Source organism: Xiphophorus hellerii, chromosome 2 (assembly GCF_003331165.1).
Source record: "Xiphophorus hellerii strain 12219 chromosome 2, Xiphophorus_hellerii-4.1, whole genome shotgun sequence".
NCBI classification, from domain to species: Eukaryota; Metazoa; Chordata; class Actinopteri; order Cyprinodontiformes; family Poeciliidae; genus Xiphophorus; species Xiphophorus hellerii.
The window spans coordinates 31,098,822-31,119,297 of record NC_045673.1 but is presented as its reverse complement, the minus strand read 5'-3'; the positions used below and the strand labels follow the sequence as shown (position 1 = coordinate 31,119,297).

At 37.0% G+C, this 20,476-nt stretch overlaps 1 protein-coding gene across 1 annotated transcript in view; it reads left to right on the top strand.

Annotated features, from left to right (window-relative positions):
* Nucleotides 1–20,476, top strand: part of tdrd12 (tudor domain containing 12) — a 34,523-nt gene that overhangs the window by 12,940 nt on the left and 1,107 nt on the right. The window contains exons 11-26 of the mRNA XM_032550336.1: nt 1,617–1,677; nt 3,250–3,357; nt 4,369–4,554; nt 4,628–4,781; nt 4,883–5,010; nt 5,921–6,112; nt 6,820–6,948; nt 8,277–8,394; nt 8,714–8,853; nt 10,718–10,935; nt 12,304–12,385; nt 12,512–12,693; nt 14,263–14,470; nt 15,452–15,544; nt 16,285–16,448; nt 19,689–19,802. Of these exons, the coding sequence (XP_032406227.1) occupies nt 1,617–1,677; nt 3,250–3,357; nt 4,369–4,554; nt 4,628–4,781; nt 4,883–5,010; nt 5,921–6,112; nt 6,820–6,948; nt 8,277–8,394; nt 8,714–8,853; nt 10,718–10,935; nt 12,304–12,385; nt 12,512–12,693; nt 14,263–14,470; nt 15,452–15,544; nt 16,285–16,448; nt 19,689–19,802 (2,277 nt within the window). The remainder of the gene's footprint in view (nt 1–1,616; nt 1,678–3,249; nt 3,358–4,368; nt 4,555–4,627; nt 4,782–4,882; nt 5,011–5,920; nt 6,113–6,819; nt 6,949–8,276; nt 8,395–8,713; nt 8,854–10,717; nt 10,936–12,303; nt 12,386–12,511; nt 12,694–14,262; nt 14,471–15,451; nt 15,545–16,284; nt 16,449–19,688; nt 19,803–20,476) is intronic.

Genomic DNA, 20,476 nt, shown 5'->3' with positions numbered 1-20,476 from the left:
TGGTAATGTAAATGAACAGCCTTTGCTAACAACCCCAGGTTGCTCAGCAGGTTTGGGGAGAAACTTTCAGAACTCATTTCTCTGAAGTCTTGTTTTCTGAGTGCCAACATTCAAATGGCCATATTTTGTTCATTTCTGTATTGATTTCCATGTATTTGACATCATTGGAAAGCTCACAATCCACACTTTCACAATCTGTAAATAACTCAAAACGCCCCTGAGAAGACTTCACACTTTTGCCATGACCAGTCACATTTATTTGCTAAACTATATATTGTGTGAACATTTCATTTATCAAGCTATCTCTGTATCTGTCTTTAATTAAGGCAAGATTGATCCTCCTTATATTTATGCCTTTCAGTTAAAAAGTAACACAAGAGACAGTAATTTTTATTTAGTCGCAGCAAGAGCCAGCCAATGACTAGTTTTGAACTCCTGATTGAACTTGTAGAAATCACTCATGTATTTCAGGTCCCTATGCACCCATGCTACTGTGCATACTATACTGTGTTTGATTTGCCCCATCGATTATCACTACACAAATTCAGTAGTAAATTAAATCCATCAAAGGGGTGTTTTCTCCACCCCACAGCCTACTACAATCCCACCTTTATGCTGCCTCATTTCTCTGGCAGTACTTATGCTGTCATAGAGATCTGAACACACAAAGCACACAAAACACACAAATGTGACAAAACACATTTGCAGCAGATTTTATTCTTAATTTTTCAGTCCCAATTTTGTTCCACTTGAGATATTACTCCCTTGAAGAGTAATTTCTGTCAACTAATTTTACTTGAACTTGTTTGTCAACAGCCTGCAAAGTAAAACTGGAGATGTTTCTCAAACTATTCTAGTTGACAGACCTGGGCATGTGGAAGCAAGGTGAATGTGCTTTATAAAACTACATAAATAAAATATTTATGTAGTTTAACTAATAATGTGACCGCATATTGTTTGCAATGTGGTACCATATAAAAAGCTACCTTTAACTGATTTTATCTGTCATTGTAGTGATTTAAGTACGTCAGTGGAGTGTGGAATGAGGAGGAGTGAAGAGGACAGAGTCTGCTCACGGTGGGCCCAAGATCTGCTCCTAATATTAGACTGTTGCTTAGCCGCAATTATTTTAATTTCTAGTGAAAAGAAACATTCACATCCCTAAAAAGACTGTGCTATTAAATGAGCCACTAATGGAGATCAACAACTACAAAAATTTGTTGTGAACACAGTCACCTGAGTTATTTTATACAGTTGTGCTATCACCAGTAAAAACCAAGTTTTTTTTTTTTTGTTTATCCAGTGTATCTTATCTAATTTAGAGTCTGTATTTTTTTATTCTTCTATAAGAAGGCTGCTTCTAGTTTTAATCACTATTGAGCATGAAAAAGATCAAATATTGCTTTAAAAATATTGAAAATGTATGTTTTGAAGTGAATACTCATTGAATCCCCATTGACAGGAACGTATTCCTTGCCTATAGAAATCCTTTGTGACAATATTTGTAAATCACATTGAGGTTTCATCCTTTTATCTTTTTCTTTCAGTGTATTGGTGCTTTGCAATGCTGTGACTTAAATTATGACTTCTGATTTTTTTCCCCCTGCCTACTGTAGTCTTTTAGAGTGGCTGAACCCAGAGCCTTTCAACTCTGATCCTGATGCTGTAGATGAGGTGGTATGTTTTTTTGACTTTACGTATTTGAAACAGAATTCTTTGCAAAGGCTTCCACTTAAAATTGCGATAACTTATTGAAGGCCTGAGTAAGATTGTGTTTTATGTTGGGGTTTGATTGTACTGTTTATGCCAGTGGTCTCAAACTGCTGTCCTCGAGTACCAGAGTCCTGCAACTTTTAAATGTATCTTTTGTCATAAACATATGAATGAAATTCAAGCTGTAGCATCCAGTCAAGCTGTTTACTGAAGCAGAGAGACCTCAAAAAGTTGCAGGACACTGGCCAATGAGAACTGGAATTTGAGACCACTGGTTTATGTATGCCTAAATTAAAAAAAAAATCTTTCTATCCTTCACACCTGCAGTATCCTGGTCAGGGTTACATGATGGCTTGTGGTCAGGGGCAGAGTACACTCCTCGATATGTCTAAAAACAATCATTCTAATTCTCAGCTGGACATAATGTAACTGGTTAAGCATGTTTGTATGCAAGTTAGGTTTTATTGTGATGGTGGTTTTGAAGGAACGTACTTTCACTGGTGCTTTGGGTTGTTGTCCTGCTAAAAACATTAACGTTGGCTGCAGTCTGAGATCAGAATGCTCTGGAAGAGGTTTTCATCCTGGATGTTTTTGGATGAACAGAAAGGGAAAGAATAACAGAATATTTTCCATATTTCACAGGGTGTTTTTTTTAAATCGACCGAAAAATCTGTAGCCTGTACGTCATTTTGACAGATTGCAATATACACCCCTGACTATACTTGGTGCAGACGCACAAGACACTTGCAACTTTAAGTATAGAGGAGGTAACTAAAACAATCAACCATAAAAAAACATCCCTTCTGAATATCATCTCCAACATGGACACTGAACTAAATGCATCTTGCTGACCGGGAGCTTACAGCTCGTTGAAGAGTTATGGGCATGAAACTTTTGAGTGCGTCTGTTTAAAAAGGGCATTCCAAACTTTGGCTGAAGTGGCTTGTTAGCAATCCTACAGTACATAGAGAACAGAGAAAACTAAAGATGTTGTGTTAATATGTTGTTTAAATGGAGTAGACAGTTTACATTGTTAAACAAAGAAAGTAATGAGTTAATTAGACTGTAACAAGCACAGTGCACTGCACAACTACACGCGGCTCCACCCAGCTCTGCCTGAGCTGCGGAGATAAAATCCTTTCATTTAGTCATCCAACTTATCCTGCATTAGAATAAAAGACAAAAATAGAGCTGGAAGATGTTAAACGAAAGCTGGGAGAAGATATGGTGCTTTTTCAAATAGTGCTTTGAAAACAAAAGCAGTAAAATCTTAATTAAAATAATATTTTGGGTTTACTTCAGGCTCAAGTCTCTAATTAAAGTTAATCAGTTTGGTTGGACCGGACTCTGACATAATGTCTATGGTCTCGGTCCGGGTCAGGTTGGGCTTTTTAGGCTCGATCTAAATATTAGCACAAATTTCTCCTCTACAAGCAAACTAGGAGGAAGTTGTGAGACTGCGCATGAACATTGCTGCATTCATCTTTCTCTCTTTCCTGACTAGTCTGGCCATTTCTTCTCATTCACCTTTGTTAGGTTTCACCCGGTGATCCCTGGGTGAAGGGGATTCTAGTGCATTCAACCCATTCCATAGAACCATGCAACACATTAGAAGATGCTCCCATCACAGATTCTCTTCGTCAGGTAAACAATGATTTAAGTTCTTGGGCTGTTTCGCATTAAAGATAAATTCCAAAAAACTTTAATATAGAAAATGTATGTGTTCAGAGATGGAAGTATTGACTGTTTTTAACCTGCTTGAAGTGTTCTACTTCAGTAGTGCCCCAGAAATTGACAGTATTGTTTTCCTTATCTAGATTTTACTTTTCTGAAAAAATGTAAGTCGTGCTCATGTGTAAGGTGCAGAGACGCACAGATCCACATTTTTTTTTCTCTTCCAATCTAATCCTGGACACAACATTTTCAAACTAAACTCTTTCGCTATATGCAGCACAGAAAAAAATATGTATTAGTCAAAATCAGAATCAGTTGGTCAGACACCGATTCCTCGTTGCGTCCTTTACCTGCCATCACAAGTTAACAAATTGGATGTAAATGAACCACTCAAACACCACAGTATTAAAACACATTGCATTCTGTAATGAATGTTCTCCCCATGTGTTGCAGGAAGCAGTAAATAGATCATCAGAGAGAAATGATCAACAATAAAAAGAACTTAGCTTCACCAAGTTCAAGTTTGAAATACTTATTCATAAGTAAAATGGTTTAAACAAAGTGAAATGTTCAGTTTGAGATGTTCTTGAGCTGTTGAGCAATGTTAGCATTTGTACTCAGAATTTAGATTTTCTTTTATTTCATAAGATAATTTCATTCAATTGTTTTTTTTTTCTATAAGTTGTATCTAAATTAAAATTTCAGCTCATCAAACCACTCTAAACACTTTTTCATCAAATTACAATTCTGCTTCAAATAAAGAACTCGGTTTACTAGATTAGGTAAATAGTCTGACAGGTTTCAAGGCTGCCTTACTTCGGCAGGCAAGGTGGGTGTCTGTCCCAAGGAAACAGAGGTGGGGGAAGAAGCGATTGAGCCAGTAACCCACTGATTGTGGGATGAACTTCTCCCACTGTCGCCACCATTAAGATCCGTTTCCTCTAAATGACCTAAATTCCATATAACTGGTTTGTCTTGCAGGTCTTGCTTCGGAAAAACTATCGCACTCTTTCTCCAGCTGACCGTTACAGTTGGCCAGCGGTAGCTCGTGGCTGCAACACTTTCGTTATCTCCCAGAATGCTGACCAGCCACTTGGCTACCTTATTCCTCTGCTCACCCACATTCTTTTGAACTCCCTCCTCTTATCCCACCTCTCCAGTTCAGGGGTGAGTAAATATTTAGTAAAATGCAAAGCCACTTGTATTTGTGCATGCTTTCTAATATTGTGTTTGCATGCAGCCCATAGCAGTGCTGCTGTGTCCGGGCTGGGAAAAGGCTCAGATTATATACAACCTGCTGGAGGAAAGCAAGGTTTCTCAAACCCTCCACCCAATTATTGTCTTGGTGGGCATTGGCAAGGACGAAGCCAAGGCTGTAAAATTCCCCAAAAACTGTGAGCAAAACAGAAACGAGGCTTTGTCAAACCATTCAGTTCCTGACTATATTTTATTTTAGTTATTTCTAAGTTTAAATGTTTTATTCTCTTTACAACAGGCCTGCTGTTGGTGACCACGCCATTTACTCTTGTCCGTTTGCTGTCTTGTCACTGCTTTCTTTTCCTGCGACTGTACCATCTAGTATTAGATGAGGCTGACCAGCTCTTCACTTTTGCACCTGATGAGGTAACTGTTTTTGTTATCAATAGGAGCCATTACAATGAACTTTAAAAAATGGCAGCAAACTAACACTTTTAGGAGTTTGTCTGCTGCTGCATGCTATTGTCTGGGTCATGGATTTCAAACTCTTCATGTCTTGGCCCTCCTTTGCAAACCCACAGACAATGCTACAAAATATGTAAAGAAATATTGACTTTTAGAATTTTTTTTCTCACTTTTGTTCGCTATTAAATAATTGTTACATTCATCTAGCACAAAGGCTGTCTCATATCTTCTGATTTTAGTGAGCCATGAGTTCTTTGGGTTTTTTGCAGTAGAGTCCTACAGCCTGACTGCTGGACGGTTCCTTCTGTCTTTTTCCTGTAAGAAACTTCTTGCATTTGCTGCGCTAGCTTGAGAGGCAAAGCAAGAAATTATTTTAACTTATTCTGACATGATTGAAAAACAGACTAGATTTTATGATTGAAAAATAAATGCACTTAAAAAAAATGATTAAATTTTTTCATTTTTGAATTTTTTCTCAAACTGCATTCAACTTTCTGGGGTGAACTTGCGACCTGGTGACTGCCACTTTGACAGCCACTGATCTAAAGGCTAAATCAATTGTAATTTAGCTCCTAACCCAAAGAGGTCTGACTGTAAATGGCATTTTACAAGTCTGTCGTGGACACCCTCACTTAGTTGTTTAGTAGTTGGAGTCACATGTGCATCAGTGAACCACGGACCTATCAACTTTATTCTTTTCCAAACTAATCTGTCAGTTTGAATCATTGTCAAGCAACCATTTGTTTTGTTAACCATGTGTGACAGAAACGGATAACAAAGAAATATTGTACTTAAAGAAGTGGAATTGTGTGTTTTAATTTTTGTTTCTGTGTAAGTATTGATGCTCTTTTTTTTTCTTTTTCTGTCCCAGATGGCAACCATCCTACAACATTTTCAGAAGGTGACTTCCAGTGAAGAGAAAGCATCCTGTCCTCGGCAACTGGTTGCTGTGGCCAAAAGATGGACCAGTCACATGGAGGATCTAATCTCTAATCATATGCCCTATCCCTCCATCATTATAACTGTCCCTGAGGAGGCTGCACTTTATGGTAACATCCAGCAGGTTGGTCAAATATAATACGGACTGTGGTGTTTAACACAGTCTATATTAAACTGGACTGTGGACTTGTAGGTTGCCTTTGTAGGCTAAGGCAACCTACAAATGCTTACCATAAATTCGCAAACCATGCATTGAGAATGTTTTACTGCTATTGAAGAACTTGAGATTACAGTGACACAATAATTGAATGTCCACTACTCCTCAAAAATCTTGTATGCTTCTTTAATTAGTAGCGCTTTGCGGGGGTCAGTAACAGCTTAGTTCAGTAGCAGAAATAATCATGTAAGAAAAATCAATCATTTTAATCTAACTTTTCTTTCCCTAATGCTTAAGCCAAAGGAATAAAAGTGGAGGCTTTGGGGGGTAGAACATGGTTTGCATACCGCGAGTCAGATATGGTATTTTCCACCTGTACCAGTGTTTCTCAATGTCTGCCGTAAGGTCCACTGCCCTGCATATTTTAGGAGTTTCCTCCTGCTGCACACCTGTCTTGTTGCATCTAAAATATGCAGGCAGTGGTTCTTTAGGACCAGAATTATTGTGGAACCAAAATATAGGAAACTGCTGAAGGTCAACAAAAATCCATTAAACCCAAGGAACCATGCTTCTGTTTCAAGTAAAAGAAAAAGAAGAAATACAGTTTGGAATGAAATATACAGTCTAAATATGTACACTAAAATGTAAATTTTTCTGACTTTTGGTTTGTACAGGTTATCCTGATGACTGTTGAGAGCAACAAGATATCTGAACTTCTGGGAGTGTTGGATTTCAGTTCTGAAGTTGGCCAAAAGACACTGATTGTAGCAAACTCTGCTGAGGAGGTTGAAGATGTGTTTAAGGTGACAAAAGTTTGAACTTTTCATGATGATGTTTGACGTTGCACTATAGTAATTCTTTTGTTAGTTTATTTTTTATTTCAGTTTCTGTTTTTCTATGTGTCTTTTATTGATTAATTCAGCAAAGCAGATTGATTATTTTTATGGCATTTTTTTATATTCAGATTGAATATAATAGTATAGTGTAGTTAAATGTAGTGTTGATCACGTTTTAACATGTCTAAGCCTGACCATGGCACTGTGATGTAGTTGTACCAAGCTGTACCGCTGTCAGTAACCAAATAACTATTTGAACTTTGAACTATAGAACTCCAAGATAATTTACTTAATTTATTTTACTACTTCAGTATGAAAGGATATTGTGTTATTTAATTTTTAAAAGTACTCACTGAATGCAGAGAAAGCTATAATGTCCTTTACAGTTTAATAGGTAGTTTTATCAATACATTCTGCCACTTGTTACACTCTACTGAATATTTATGAATACTATCTCATATTGCTCTGTATTCAACAAGTATGAACAAAACGCATTTGAAGAGCCAAATATCTCCAGCAATGACTTTGGAAAGCAAAAATACCTGTATTGTACTTTTAAAATAATTTAAAATCACTTGTTTGTTGTAGTTGTACTTTTTGGCAGCACAAATGCCTAAAGGGTGACCTGTCCGCCATTTTGAATGTCAAAGCTGCAACGCAAAGGCATACTATCCCAATTCAATTCAGTTTCTGGGCACTTGTAATCTATGCACTCAAACCCTTATGTTCACTTTGACGAGTTCACACTTCATAGAGGGGTGTATGGTGTAATGCAAGGATTCAGACCAGGTCTGAGACATCTACAAAAGTCTAAAATCGTGTGGCACTCCTCCTTGAAAAAAATTTAAATACAGTTTCAGTTTTAGCTGGGAATGCCATTTCTTTAGCACTCTCTTCTTAAGAAATGTTTGTCATGTTTCTTGGGGATATTTTCTTTAGCACCACATCCACTTTAAAATATTCAAACGTCTGCTCTTTGCTTTGTGGTGTCAGCCTTTTTTTAAAATTGTTGTGTAGCTCATTTTTACTGGTGACACATGAGCCCCACACTTACATTTACTCAGGCACTCAGGAGTGCAACGTTTTGTTAGCGACCTATCCAATAAACATCACCTCTTGCTTAATTACTGCTGGACATAAGGGATAGGGACAGAAGTCGTACCAATAAGATGTCTCTTAACAAAATTTGTTTGAGCGTGTATTAAACAGGTAGAGTTGATGCTACCAATGTTTGTGCATAGATGAGTGTGTAAGGATGGATAGACTAGATAGATTTACATGATTCTGTATTGCAGGCTGTCAGCAACAAATCGGCATTCTGTCTCAAGATCCACAAGGGATTACTGGACCAGCTTGACTTTGTCATCCAGCAGTGGAGGAAAAACATTGGCCCTGGCACTCATGTTATCCTGGGTAAATTTATTACAACAATTGTTGCTCCTGTTTAGGGGTGGGTATAATCATCCATGCAATGCAATTATTGTTTCTAAATGCACTGTCCCTCTTAAATAAAATCAAGTCAATTAAATATCAAAAGTATTTAAGGCAATATTAAATTGAAATCGAGTCAAATCGTGACCTGAAGAATTGAAATTGAACTGTGAAGTTCATTATATTACCCAGCACTACTCTTGTCATAGATGATTGTAAAAGTACTTTCAGTAATTCACCTAAAATATTACAGAATTGTAATATTGCTGCTGTTTTGCATTTGTTTTCCTTCATCCTTCAGTGAGCACCAGTGAGTGCTTGAGGGGCCTTGGCATCAGAGATGCAGCTTGTGTTGTCCACTATGGATTTCCGCCTTCTCCTAAAGTGTTTGGCTACAGACTCTTTTGCATGGCTGAACACTTTCGAAATCTACCTAAACAAGTAGGTTAACAAATTACTTGCACAGAATCTTTTTTTCTTTTTTTTTGTAAAAATACATGGTCTGATTTATGTAAATTCATCACTTGGCGAGGAGATGGGGTCAGGTGGGGCACAGACATCAATTGGGGAAAGAGGATAATATTGATCTGTCTAGCGATTGACCAACACAGGTTTTTGAAGCAGATGCCAATATAGCTATTTTGACATCAGTCAAACCAATCTCCAGTATGTGCTACCAATTATTTTGGGGATAATTCTTGAAGCTAAAGTTGTTTTTTCTTCCTCTATTTACATGAATAAAATGACACCATGATAACAAATGTTACACAAGTATCAATTTAAAAAGGGAAGGAAGAAAATGGAAAGAGGAAATTTAAAAGGAGTAAAATAAGTTAATGTATGATTTTAAAAACAGTAAGTAAATATATAAATAAATACATAATATAGAAAAATAATGAAATGTCAAAATAAATAATAAGTATTGGATTAAATAAATGCAATAAATATGGAAAAAGAAAAACAAATGGGGGGGAAAAATGAAAGAGTAGTGATAGTGTTACATCAATAGTGTTAAAAATTATTAACAAATATTATTTTTGTCACTTGGCATTATCAAAGGAGTTTGAAAGTTCTTTTATTTTTAATGCAACTTTTGCCACATTAATTACCTTATCAAGCCATTAATTTTTTTCTGTAGTTACTGACAATTTTGACAGATTCTGTCCTCCGTGTCTTTGTCTTCACACTGTATCTGCATATCTTCTAGATTTTAAACTTCGTATGTCGGTGAATCTGTGCATGAATGGGTGAATGACTGAATCTAGAGTTGAAGTCCTCAGACTTGATGATGCACAATATAAAACAGGCAATTAATAATTTCTTACATTTTCTGTTCACTGCTGCTGAATGAGAAAAATCTGAGCCGCGGAGCAGCGGTGATATTTTGTAGCATCGGCCAGTTAATGGAGCTGCTTATTTCACTATATAAGCCACAGATGTATTCTGAGCCAGTTAGCTTGACACTTTTATCTTTGGGCAGCTTGGTAATCACCACCAGGTGGAGGAAACAAGGATTTGTTGAGTCGTTGCCAACATTACTGGCATCAGTGCCACCTCCAGTGCTGTTTTTTTTTTCTGTAGTTCCACAATTCTTCTTCAAGCTGATAATTTTACGTTTTAACAAGCTCCATGTTTTGATTAGCTCACAGTTAAAAGAATCCAACAGCTGTTTTTTGATGGCAAAGGATACAGTTGGACAGCGGAGGGAACTCATACTAAAGAGAAGAGCTCTAGAAATGTTCTAGTTCAAAGGTCCGATGCAAACGTCACATTATCATACACCGCTGTAGTTATATGCAGAAATGTTCTGCATTATAGAAACTAGATTTGAGGGAATTGACTACAAAATGCGCAACACCTGCAATCCCACAATAAATTTCAGGCCCTGAACCCATTCTCAAGGGGAAACAGACACAATTAGACAGTTATAAATTCATCATTGTTGAATATGTACCTTGTTGGCTGAGAGTCTTACAAAAATTACCAGCCGCTCTCTACCAGGGAGGGAGCTGCTGAATGCGCTAATGTATGCATGCACTTATTCACCAATGTTCCGGTCGACGTCTAATCTGTTACTATGTGTCCCAACATGATGTTTATTCTATTCTCAAGAAACCTAGCTTGGACTCCTCAGCTTAATATTTACTGGCTCACTCCCACCTTAACATTTATACATTTATCAGAAAGTAGCATTTGTCACAAATGTAAATTAAATAGCTATCTGAACTTGTTGCAAAAATATGCATCTATTGATGTTTTTTGGACACCAACTGTTAAAGTTTTTTGGTTTGTGGTTTTCCCTCAGGATCAAACAGACAGTGGTTCTCCAGTCAGCAGATCAGTGCTGCTGATCTCAGAAAGAAATGCTCGTCACGTTGTGGGAGTTCTCCGTTATCTGGAACGAACTGATGCGCCACTTTCACCTGTACTGTTCTCCTTTGCTGAGGGGGTACATGTGGCCCGCGAAGACCAGAAGACAGATCGACCTTTTTGCAGCTATCTGAAGAGGTTTGGATTCTGCAGGTATGGTTTAGTTCTTTTAGTTCAGATCATACTTTTACATCTCACAAAGTTAAATTGATGTTGTAGTTACTGCTATTACCCAAGTTTATTTAAAAAGTCATACAATGGGAAGAATAAGTATTTGATACACTGCTGATTTTGCAGGTTTTCCTATTTGTAAATCATGTCTTTAGCCTTTAGTTTTCATCATACGTACTCTTCAACAATGAGTGTGAAACAAAACCAAAAATCGATAAAATCTTATCCACCAATGCTCTAAGCTTACTGATACATGCAAAAACTGTTGAGTTTCCATCACCAACTTGAATTGAAGTGTATATTTATTAATCAAACTAATTTCTGTTTGTGTGTACTAACTACAAAAAGAAATGACAACAAATGAATGAATGAATATACATTAATAATCCCAGAGGAAATTCACATTAAAACAAGTAAAGATGCATGGTAACTTTTTTTTAAAGCGGATACCGATAACCAATAGTTTTGGAAAGAAATTATTAAACCAACATTTGCCAAAAATATCAAACAAAACCATTTCTCAAATGAACATCTATTCAAATAAGTAGCAATACTTAATGATGTAAAAAAATAAAGGCCTCTAGAACTGATCTGGAAATCAAAATAAATACTAAGTGAATGGAAAAAATGCATGTTCAAAATAGAGTCAAAGTACATTTATTTATGTTATTAATGTATAATAGTTTTTATGGATCTTTACAATCCAAATATCCACAATAAAGCTTACACCCCACAGCATACACCCTGCTGGAAAAGAGGACGACGAAGCAGAAGCTTGTCATTTACGTTAATGTCAATCAAAGCGAAAATGCATTTGATCATCGCATCATACTAGAAGACTCGTCAGAAAAATAGCGATGGCTCAGCATGGTAAACCGAGGCTACAAATGGCTGACAAAAGCCGCCACGTAGGACGAGGGCTGTTATTTATTTTAGTTATGTAGTAATCTATTTATTATTCTGATGATTAATCAAGTAATTGAATAAGAAAATTAACAAAATTTAAATATTTCTAAATTCTGCTAGCCTGGCCATTGCCCTCCTGTGCAATTCCACTCGAAAAAAGTTCTCATATCCAACACAGACTCCTCTTGACTTGGATTCTCTCCGGTCAATTTATGACCAGGTCAATCAATATCAGCAGAAGGAGAAGTTTACATTTCTGCACTGTGTTACATGTTGCTTTCTAAAAACAATAAGCTTAAGGAGTTGACTAAATAAAAAAGCAAAGGGACATTTACAACAAGTCGTGTGAGTTTGGTGTAAAAGCTCTTTTCTTCTAATTTAGGTATTAGAAAAGATGATCAGCAAGTGAAAAGATGTTGCCACGTTTAAATTCTGTCCCTGCAGAGACAGGAGTGTGTGTCCTGATCGTCACAGAATCAACCCTCAGTCAGATCAGTCTGCTCTTCCTTCCTCTGGAGTCATTGAAGTGAGAGAGTTTTTTTTTTTTAAGCCTTTTACTCTACTCTGGTTATACATGAAAACATTAAATGGATCATTTTCAAAATATTTGGCAAGATCAGTTTTGTAAAATGTTCTTCTGATGTACTTCTAGGTCTTACCGCTCTACATTAAGACAGCATCTGTCTTCTATGGTCGTTTGGTCAGACAGAATGACAAGGAGTTTGATAAAATGGCCTCTGAGATGATGTCTTATTATGCTGACAAGAAACCTGGAGCCAAGGAGCTGCTGGAAGGAGCTTTATATGCAGTTCAAGAGGACGAGATCTTCCACAGGTTTGTGATAGTGGCAGCCATGCATTTTTCATAAGTGTTCTTATTCATACAAAAAATGCATTGACATTGTTTATTACCGAGGTTGTTTCAAGATTGTTACAAGGACTGCACTTAACTACCTTGTTTTCAGTTTGTCCAGCTTGATATTTATTAGACTGTTCAATACACAAAAATCTTGATTGACTTAAATTTCAGTGAACGTCAGAGTTTCACACACTCTTTATTTTCATTCATTACGGAAGTGTTTCCAAAGTTGCAATTACGTGGCAAAACTAATATTTCTAAGGAAATGAGGAACTAGGTGAGTTTGTTAGATTAGTTTGAATTGTATAAAAGTGTAAAGTAATTTACCAAAGGGGTACAGCAAACCCCAGAGGCTCCAAAGGCTACCAGATTAGGAGTCGCCTGGCACCCCCATATAAAGAGGTTAGATCTCATTGCGGCCGACCCAAGATTGACTCCCATCCTCAGTTCCTTTGCCGCATTTCTCCCTCCATCCCCTGTTTGTCCCTTTCCAGTCGCATTACTGTCAAAATAATGCTACTGATTTTTGTGTAGCTCTTTATAAGGGCTACAAAAAATAATAAATAATGTGCGGCAATGGGGCATGATGTCTGTTTTTTTTTTTGGTTTGTTTTTTTTCAATTGATAAGCGTCACCACTATTAACATGCATAATTGTGGTCAACGTTATTTGACTCCTTATGTGGATCTGTCCAAGATGAGCAGACCGATCATCAGTACCAGAGAGTGTATAGGGAAAAAAAAATGTCAGACTCGACTTTGTGCAACGTTTTGGTCCACAGTGATAGAATATCTTTGCTGCTGCTGAAGAGGTTTGGGATAATGTTTGTTTTTTTTTTTTCATTCTGCATTATAGACTTTTGTCTAAGCTGTATTTTGCTACTATTTGCTGTGAATAAATCCTGCATAAGTTGCTGTGAAACATTTTGCTGCTGTGCCACCATGCGTTACGCTTTCCACCGGCCTAAGCAATGTTCATTTATTTATTATAGTTTTTTATTCACCAGTACCAGTGATGGCAAAGATGAGTTAAATAATCTCTTTGGTGAAACAAATGGAAGCACAATACCAACGTAGTGTGGTCAGTATGTGAACACATAGGGAGACTGGGGTCAGGGTTCTTTTTATTCAGTGGAACTCCATAACCACTGTCTGACTTCATCAGTCTGCTAACAACTTCAATCAATGAAGTAATAAGTCACAAAAAAAAACCAAAAAAAAAATCATTTGGACACCTTAATTTAAATGAAATGACAGAAGTGCAAAAAATTTCTATTTACTTTAATTTTATTTTTTTCTATTATGTTCCCATTTTTAGACTTTATAGTTGATGTTTAGGTATAGTTAAAATGTATTGCAATAACACATACTGTATATAGCTAGTGATATTTTCAAATTTCCTGTCAACTTTTAACTTTATTTTTTATTTTTTACTCAAAAACAGGCTGCTGGATTGTTGCCATAGTGCCCCTGCCACCGAGTTTTCTGGGGGAAACCCTGATATATTTGTGAGATTTATGTAATGTTACTGTGTGCTTCCTGGCAGAGTGAAGATCCTGGCGCTACCTGACCATGGTGAAAGCATCTTTTACAATGTCTTGGTTCAGTTCATTGATATTGGAAAGGAGAGTGATGTCAAATCCCATCAGATCCTTGAGCTGCCGCCACAGTTTCATTCTCTGCCTAACCAAGCCGTTGAGATGGTGGTCTGCAGGGTGAAGCCAGCTGATGCTGAGATTGAGTGGCATCCAAAGGTCTTTCCACTTTCTCACATCGCATTAATGCATAATCTCATCACTTAGATAATCATTGCTAATGATTACTTCTTTTCTACTTTTTTTTTTTTTAGTACTTTAAAAAAATTTCTCTGCATTTATTCAATAGACTGGGGTATCTTGATATGTGATGATAGGTGGAAATAGCAAAACAGTTGGTGTCATTTTGGACAGTTTACAGCACTTTACCAGATCCTTGATAGTGAGGTCTATGTGTCTTAAATTTCTTCATCGATGCCTACCAATAAGTGTCTTTCAGGAATTCCCCACAGACGTTTGCAAACAGCTCAGATTTTTAAAGTTTTTTTTAATGGCACTGACTTTGCATATCAACATGAACTCATTCAAAGGACGGCTCCAAATGCACAGCAGGCAGAAAAAAAACACAAGTAAGGTCAAAGGAGCAGAGAAGAAAAAAGCCTTACTTTGTTGTGTAAGGCTTTATTGTGTAAAACCTTACACAATAAAAAGCAATATATTTCTACATACTACTACCAAAGGTAAATTTGTATTTTTATTAGTAAACAAAGGTGTTTATTCGGATAGTTATAGAAAATGCGGTTAAGCTATGATTAAAGAAAAATAATACCTTAACACAAGTGTTGACAGTGTGAAGTTTGTCCATAAATTAAACATCTCAGCATGAGATTTGTGGTCTCAGCATCATCATACAATCCTAAAATAAGGATCCACTTTGGGTGGCAGAACTCTTTTACTAACTCAGCTCATTTTTTTTAAACAATTGATTGCGATAGTCACAGCAATCCTGTGGTTAACCAGACTAAAAAGTTTAATTGTTTCGATGCCCTATTAATTGTGTTGATAACATTCCCAAACAATTCATTTTGGGAGTTTCAATTATTTGTGAGGTTGTGGAAATGTTTCTGAAAAAACATTGTGGAAATGTGGTGACTTTAAAAAGTGGTTCAAGAAACAAGATTCTCTTTTTCCTGGTTGCAGGTCACCAGAGCAATCAGCCAGAAGATCCGAGGTCTGCAGCATCGAGCCAGAGCCGTTCTGTGCCTGGGGAATACAGTTTTTGTCGATCCTATGGTGAATTTCTTTTTTTTTTTCTATTTTATTTTATTTTATTGATTTTCAGAACTTTATGTGAACAAGAATACAAAAGCAAACACACAAAAACAACCCATCTCAAATTAACACGTAGTGTCTGCATGAAAACATACACAAAATACGGACGTTCACTGATGTGATTTAAAGTAGAATGTCAGCAAGCTGTCAAAGGGAAGCAACGTAAATAATACATTGAAGGTAAAAAAAAAAAGTAGTCAGTCCTCATCTTCGGGTGATATCGCAGCTTATGTAAGAAAGATTGCAATGGTTTACAGATTCTCCAAAATTTGTCAGACTTTTGATGAAGATCTGGAGTCAGTTTTTCAACCTTGATAATGGCAGAGATTTGTGATATCCACATGTCAGCTGTACGGACCCGATGTGCTGACCATCTCGGTAGTATATGTTTCTTGGCCAGAAATAAGAAGATTACAAGCAAAGATCTGCATTAAATAGAATGTCTGGAGCATGATTAAAAAGACAGAAGGAGGGGGTCAACTGGAACTATTTACCTATGTCAATTTCTTTTTTTAACCTTGTCTTTCAATCAAAGTTACATCTATTTAATAAAAATTGCTGCGCCGAGGGAGCCCTGTGGTTAAAGCACTGGAGGGCTATCTCAGGATGAAGTACTATACAGCTATTGTATGTGATTAAATTATATATAAGAATTTCACTTCTATTTTTTAATTTTTTTTTTTCAATCTGTCTTTCATTAGGTACGAGTTACTCAGATGCCAGGCACAAAAACATTTATAAATGAGTACAATGTGCAGACTGAGATCCTAAAGACGGGGATGGGAGTCAATAATCCCGAGCATCTGGACTTCTTCAGAGCAGCGGTTCAAGATAACAGCAGCAAAGACGGAGGTCCCGCATCAAGGTTAGAAATAAAAGCTACATTCTGAAAGTAAGCTGGTGGGTACAAATCTATATTTACTTTCCTGATGACAGTAAGTACAAGATTTTTACTGTAATTTACAGAATGGGAGTTTGCTGCTTGGAGAAATGCTGTCTGTTTTCTAAAGCATTGCTTGACTCAGTTGATAGTTATTGTTGTGTTGTAAAAGTTCTAGTTTTGTAATGTAGTTTCATCATTCCGCTCTTTTGATTAATCTTAATCACAAAACCCCAAAAGAAATGTACTTATGGTAGAGCAATTAAAAACAAATGACAGAGTAATGTCAGTAAATGAAAACAAATCTTGGAAATACAAACTTAAAACGAAACAATAAGATTAAAACGCATAATAAAAAAAATGTGGTCAAATTTTAAAAGAAAACTATGAAAAAACTTCAAGGTAGGTCCTCATGCCTATTGTCTTCATTTTATTAAAATGTTCCTCTAAATAATAGCATAATAAAACAAAGGATAAAAATGCATTTATTGTGTATGATAGTAATGTTAGGACCTGCCACAGGATGTTTGTGGGTCCCTACGGCCCCACGGCTGACCTCTGGACTTCAGGTCCTTGCTCCTCCACCAACGGACCCTAGACTCTGGTCTCCTCCGCCGTTGGGTCTGTGTCTAAACAAAATAAAACTGCATTTCATGTAATCTGGGGATTTTTTTCTTATTTCCTTATTAAATTGGATTTTAAAATGTGTTAGAATGATCATAAAATGTGTGTGGCAATGCAGACCCAACAACTAGAGTCTAAATGCTCATGTAAACTTTAATTATGTGACGATTTGGAAAGAATTGGGAAATTCAGCAGAGATAGGCATTTAAGGTCTCACCAGTTGTGATGCCTGAAAGTAGACTGATCATATGGCAGGTTAGTCAGATGCTTATTACGTTTTCAGTTCCATGTTGGGTCATCTTTGGATTCTCTTAGCTCTGTTCCTCTTGCCTGGAAGGATCTTCAGCATTGGATATCATCAGGTCAAAAATGTGATCAGAGTGCTCAATGATTATACTATCATTTACTATCATTTTTGGGAAAAGCTTTGTGGTTCTGTGGGTTTTGTGGTCAGTGCACTGTTGTCCACCTGCCTCTCCATCCTTTTTTCACTGACTGAGCTCTCAGTACTGGGTGAGAGAAGCTCTGTGTAACATCGGTAACGCCCGATGTTGGTTAGTTTTTAACATATTGGTTTCAGTCTGATAAGTAAAACTGAGCCAATATGAACAACCGATACTGATTTTCATCTTGTTTGTGTTTCTAGAAGAGGAGAACAGGGGGTTGTGGTGATGTGGTAATTGTTCAAACTAAGATGTATCTGTATTTTGTTGATGTAACTGGTGTTTTAAACAGAAACTGTGATTTATGTCTACAGTGACAAAGACAGAAGAGGAATTTACGAAAGTAATCCTGCTGCCTCCATGAGCCTTCATGAAAACGGTAAAATGGAGTTCTAACTCCACATCAACTTTTCATATATGCTCTGTTGAAAGCATCACAACCTCTAAAGGTGACATCCCATAAAGACGTAACTGCGCATTGGTCTGTGCGCCGAAGCACTTTCATTTCCACTGAAAAAGAAAATGGGGTCAGATCAGCAGATTAACTCCAAACAGGTCAGTATGGACAAGATGTGTAGATAATCACACTTACATAAGCAGCTGCACAAAGGTGTGCTGTGTAATTGTGGAATGCTTTAATTGGCATTGATGAATCTCATCCCCAATAAAAGGATTTGGAGGGAACATGTTTTCAGAAACCATATTGATCTGCTGGGAAATGTTGATGATTAGAGTTTAGATTTCCCAGAGTGATCATCCTGGGGCTCTGCGCAGATCTTGTCCCAGCCTTACAGAAAGAGCTGTGCTTTAACGATGCAGCTGGAGCTGCTGACAGGTCAAAACAGTCATCCCTCAGTCAAGTCATGCCAGTTTTCTAAATGTGTCTTTGAATAGAAAGCCTTTCTATTCTTTAAATATGCAACTTGTATCCAGAAAAGTCCTAATAAATATAGAAGTCCATTGGCCTGCTTCAACACACCATTCAGCCATTTGGAATAAACTTCTACATTTGCCACTCACACTAAAGGACTCTCTAATGCACTGCCTGTCTTTAATCTTTGCCCTGCTGTTCCAACAAGTATTACCACGTGGATTAATCAACACTGCCTTTCTTATTTTATGGGTTTTTTTCTGTAAAATGTATTGGTTTTGTTTTTTGTGAAGTGATGTTCCCTGAAATACACCTTTTATATAACAAAATATATATAGTTATTATCATTAGAACTACTTTAACTACTACAAGCAAGAACCATTGCTATGGTTATTGGGACACGTAGTGCCAGTTTTCCGGGTATTTATACTAATTTAGATATGTACTTATGGGTGGCGACAGGGCGGACCAGCAGCTCAGCTCCATTTCCCGCAGATTGGGATATACTGTATATGAAGGAAAGGTGCACAGCCATGTGCGTGCCCATAATTTTATACATAAGATTTTTTTGTTGTTCAAATTTGTCCCTACACTAATTTTTAGTGTGAAAGCTGCACATTCTTTTCTACATGAGGGTCTTGTCATTTCTACCCATTTACAGTAAACAGTAGCCATTCCACTGTTACCAACTCGGCAACTTTCTTGCTGTATTTAGCAACATTTCAGACAAAAAAATTGGTATTGGCCAAAATAGGAATCAGCAGGTCAGGCGTTTTAAAGATCGGTAATCAGCGATTGGTCAGAAAACTGCAATTGGTGCATCCCTAAACAAAACCATAAATATATTTATCAGTTCAACCTGGTGGTTAGTTTTCCTGGGGTAATCAGTTTTTGTGTTTACAGGCAATCCTGATGGTGATGAGCAAGTTGTGTCTAGAGATGAAACAGTCTGCAATGATCCGTCAAAGAGGTGCAAAATAATTTTTTTCTGTTAGATGATCTTTAGAACATTATCGAGTGGTTTGGAATTAGCACGACCTACTTTTAATACTAGGAAAGAGGATGTATGTAAATGTCATGATTAACTTTAAGTGATCTTATTTTGTGGGAACTTCTTAAGCAGAAGTTGTTCCAGTTCTATTTTATTAAATATAAGAATGTCTTTTACGACAGAAAAGTGACTAGTAACATTGCTGATTTGAAAATGAGTTTTGAAAACTTATAGGGCTAATTAAAAGTGAAATTGCATTTCGAACCTTTCTTGTGTTCTGTCTGGTTGCATTTCAGTTTATACCCTCAGGTTGTTTGGTACCAGACCTGTGACTCTGTAATTGTAACAGTGAAGTTGATGAATCCAGAGAGTCAACGCTGTGATTTCTACACAGACAGAGTTGTCTACAGGTCAGTCATGATCACAAACCTAAGAGCTCACTTATTGTCATTCTGCTCAATATTCAGTTTAACCTTTATTTCTCACAGTATTAGTAGTGGGTACATGCAATGAACACAGCCTGCCTGTGCAGTTTGAACACACACAAATAAGTGTAGTGTTATGTTTTTCCTCTAATGTAAATTTGTAACACATCCACGTTTCATTGTTCGGACAATGTGTTACTTCAGTTATATTGTGTGCAATCTCCTGATGACTCCTTTCGGCCAGTGCTTGTCTGCAGGTGTCTTGTCTGATTGTTTATTCACCTTCTACTGGTCGACACACTGTCATATGTTTATATCACACTGTGGCCACATTCAGCCTTTTCAATATCTGAGGATCAACTCAGATTGGCCATTTTAGTTGTTACTTATTTTAATCGTTTAATGCACTAAAAGTCACCTCAGTTTTTCTCAGGTAAACTCTTGTGTTGCCCAGGTTGGCTTGGACCGTTAAGTAATTTTCATCTTTTACCAGATGAATGTTCTTCTCTCGTTCTGCTCTTACAGGTTTTTGTCTGATATGAAAGATGTGTGTTAACCTCGTGATGCATTTGCTCATTTTTGTAAGTGACACTAAAGTCGCTTCTCCACTAGAGTGGCTGTAACCAGTTGAGCCCAAGTCCTCCTCAGCCAGAGACATC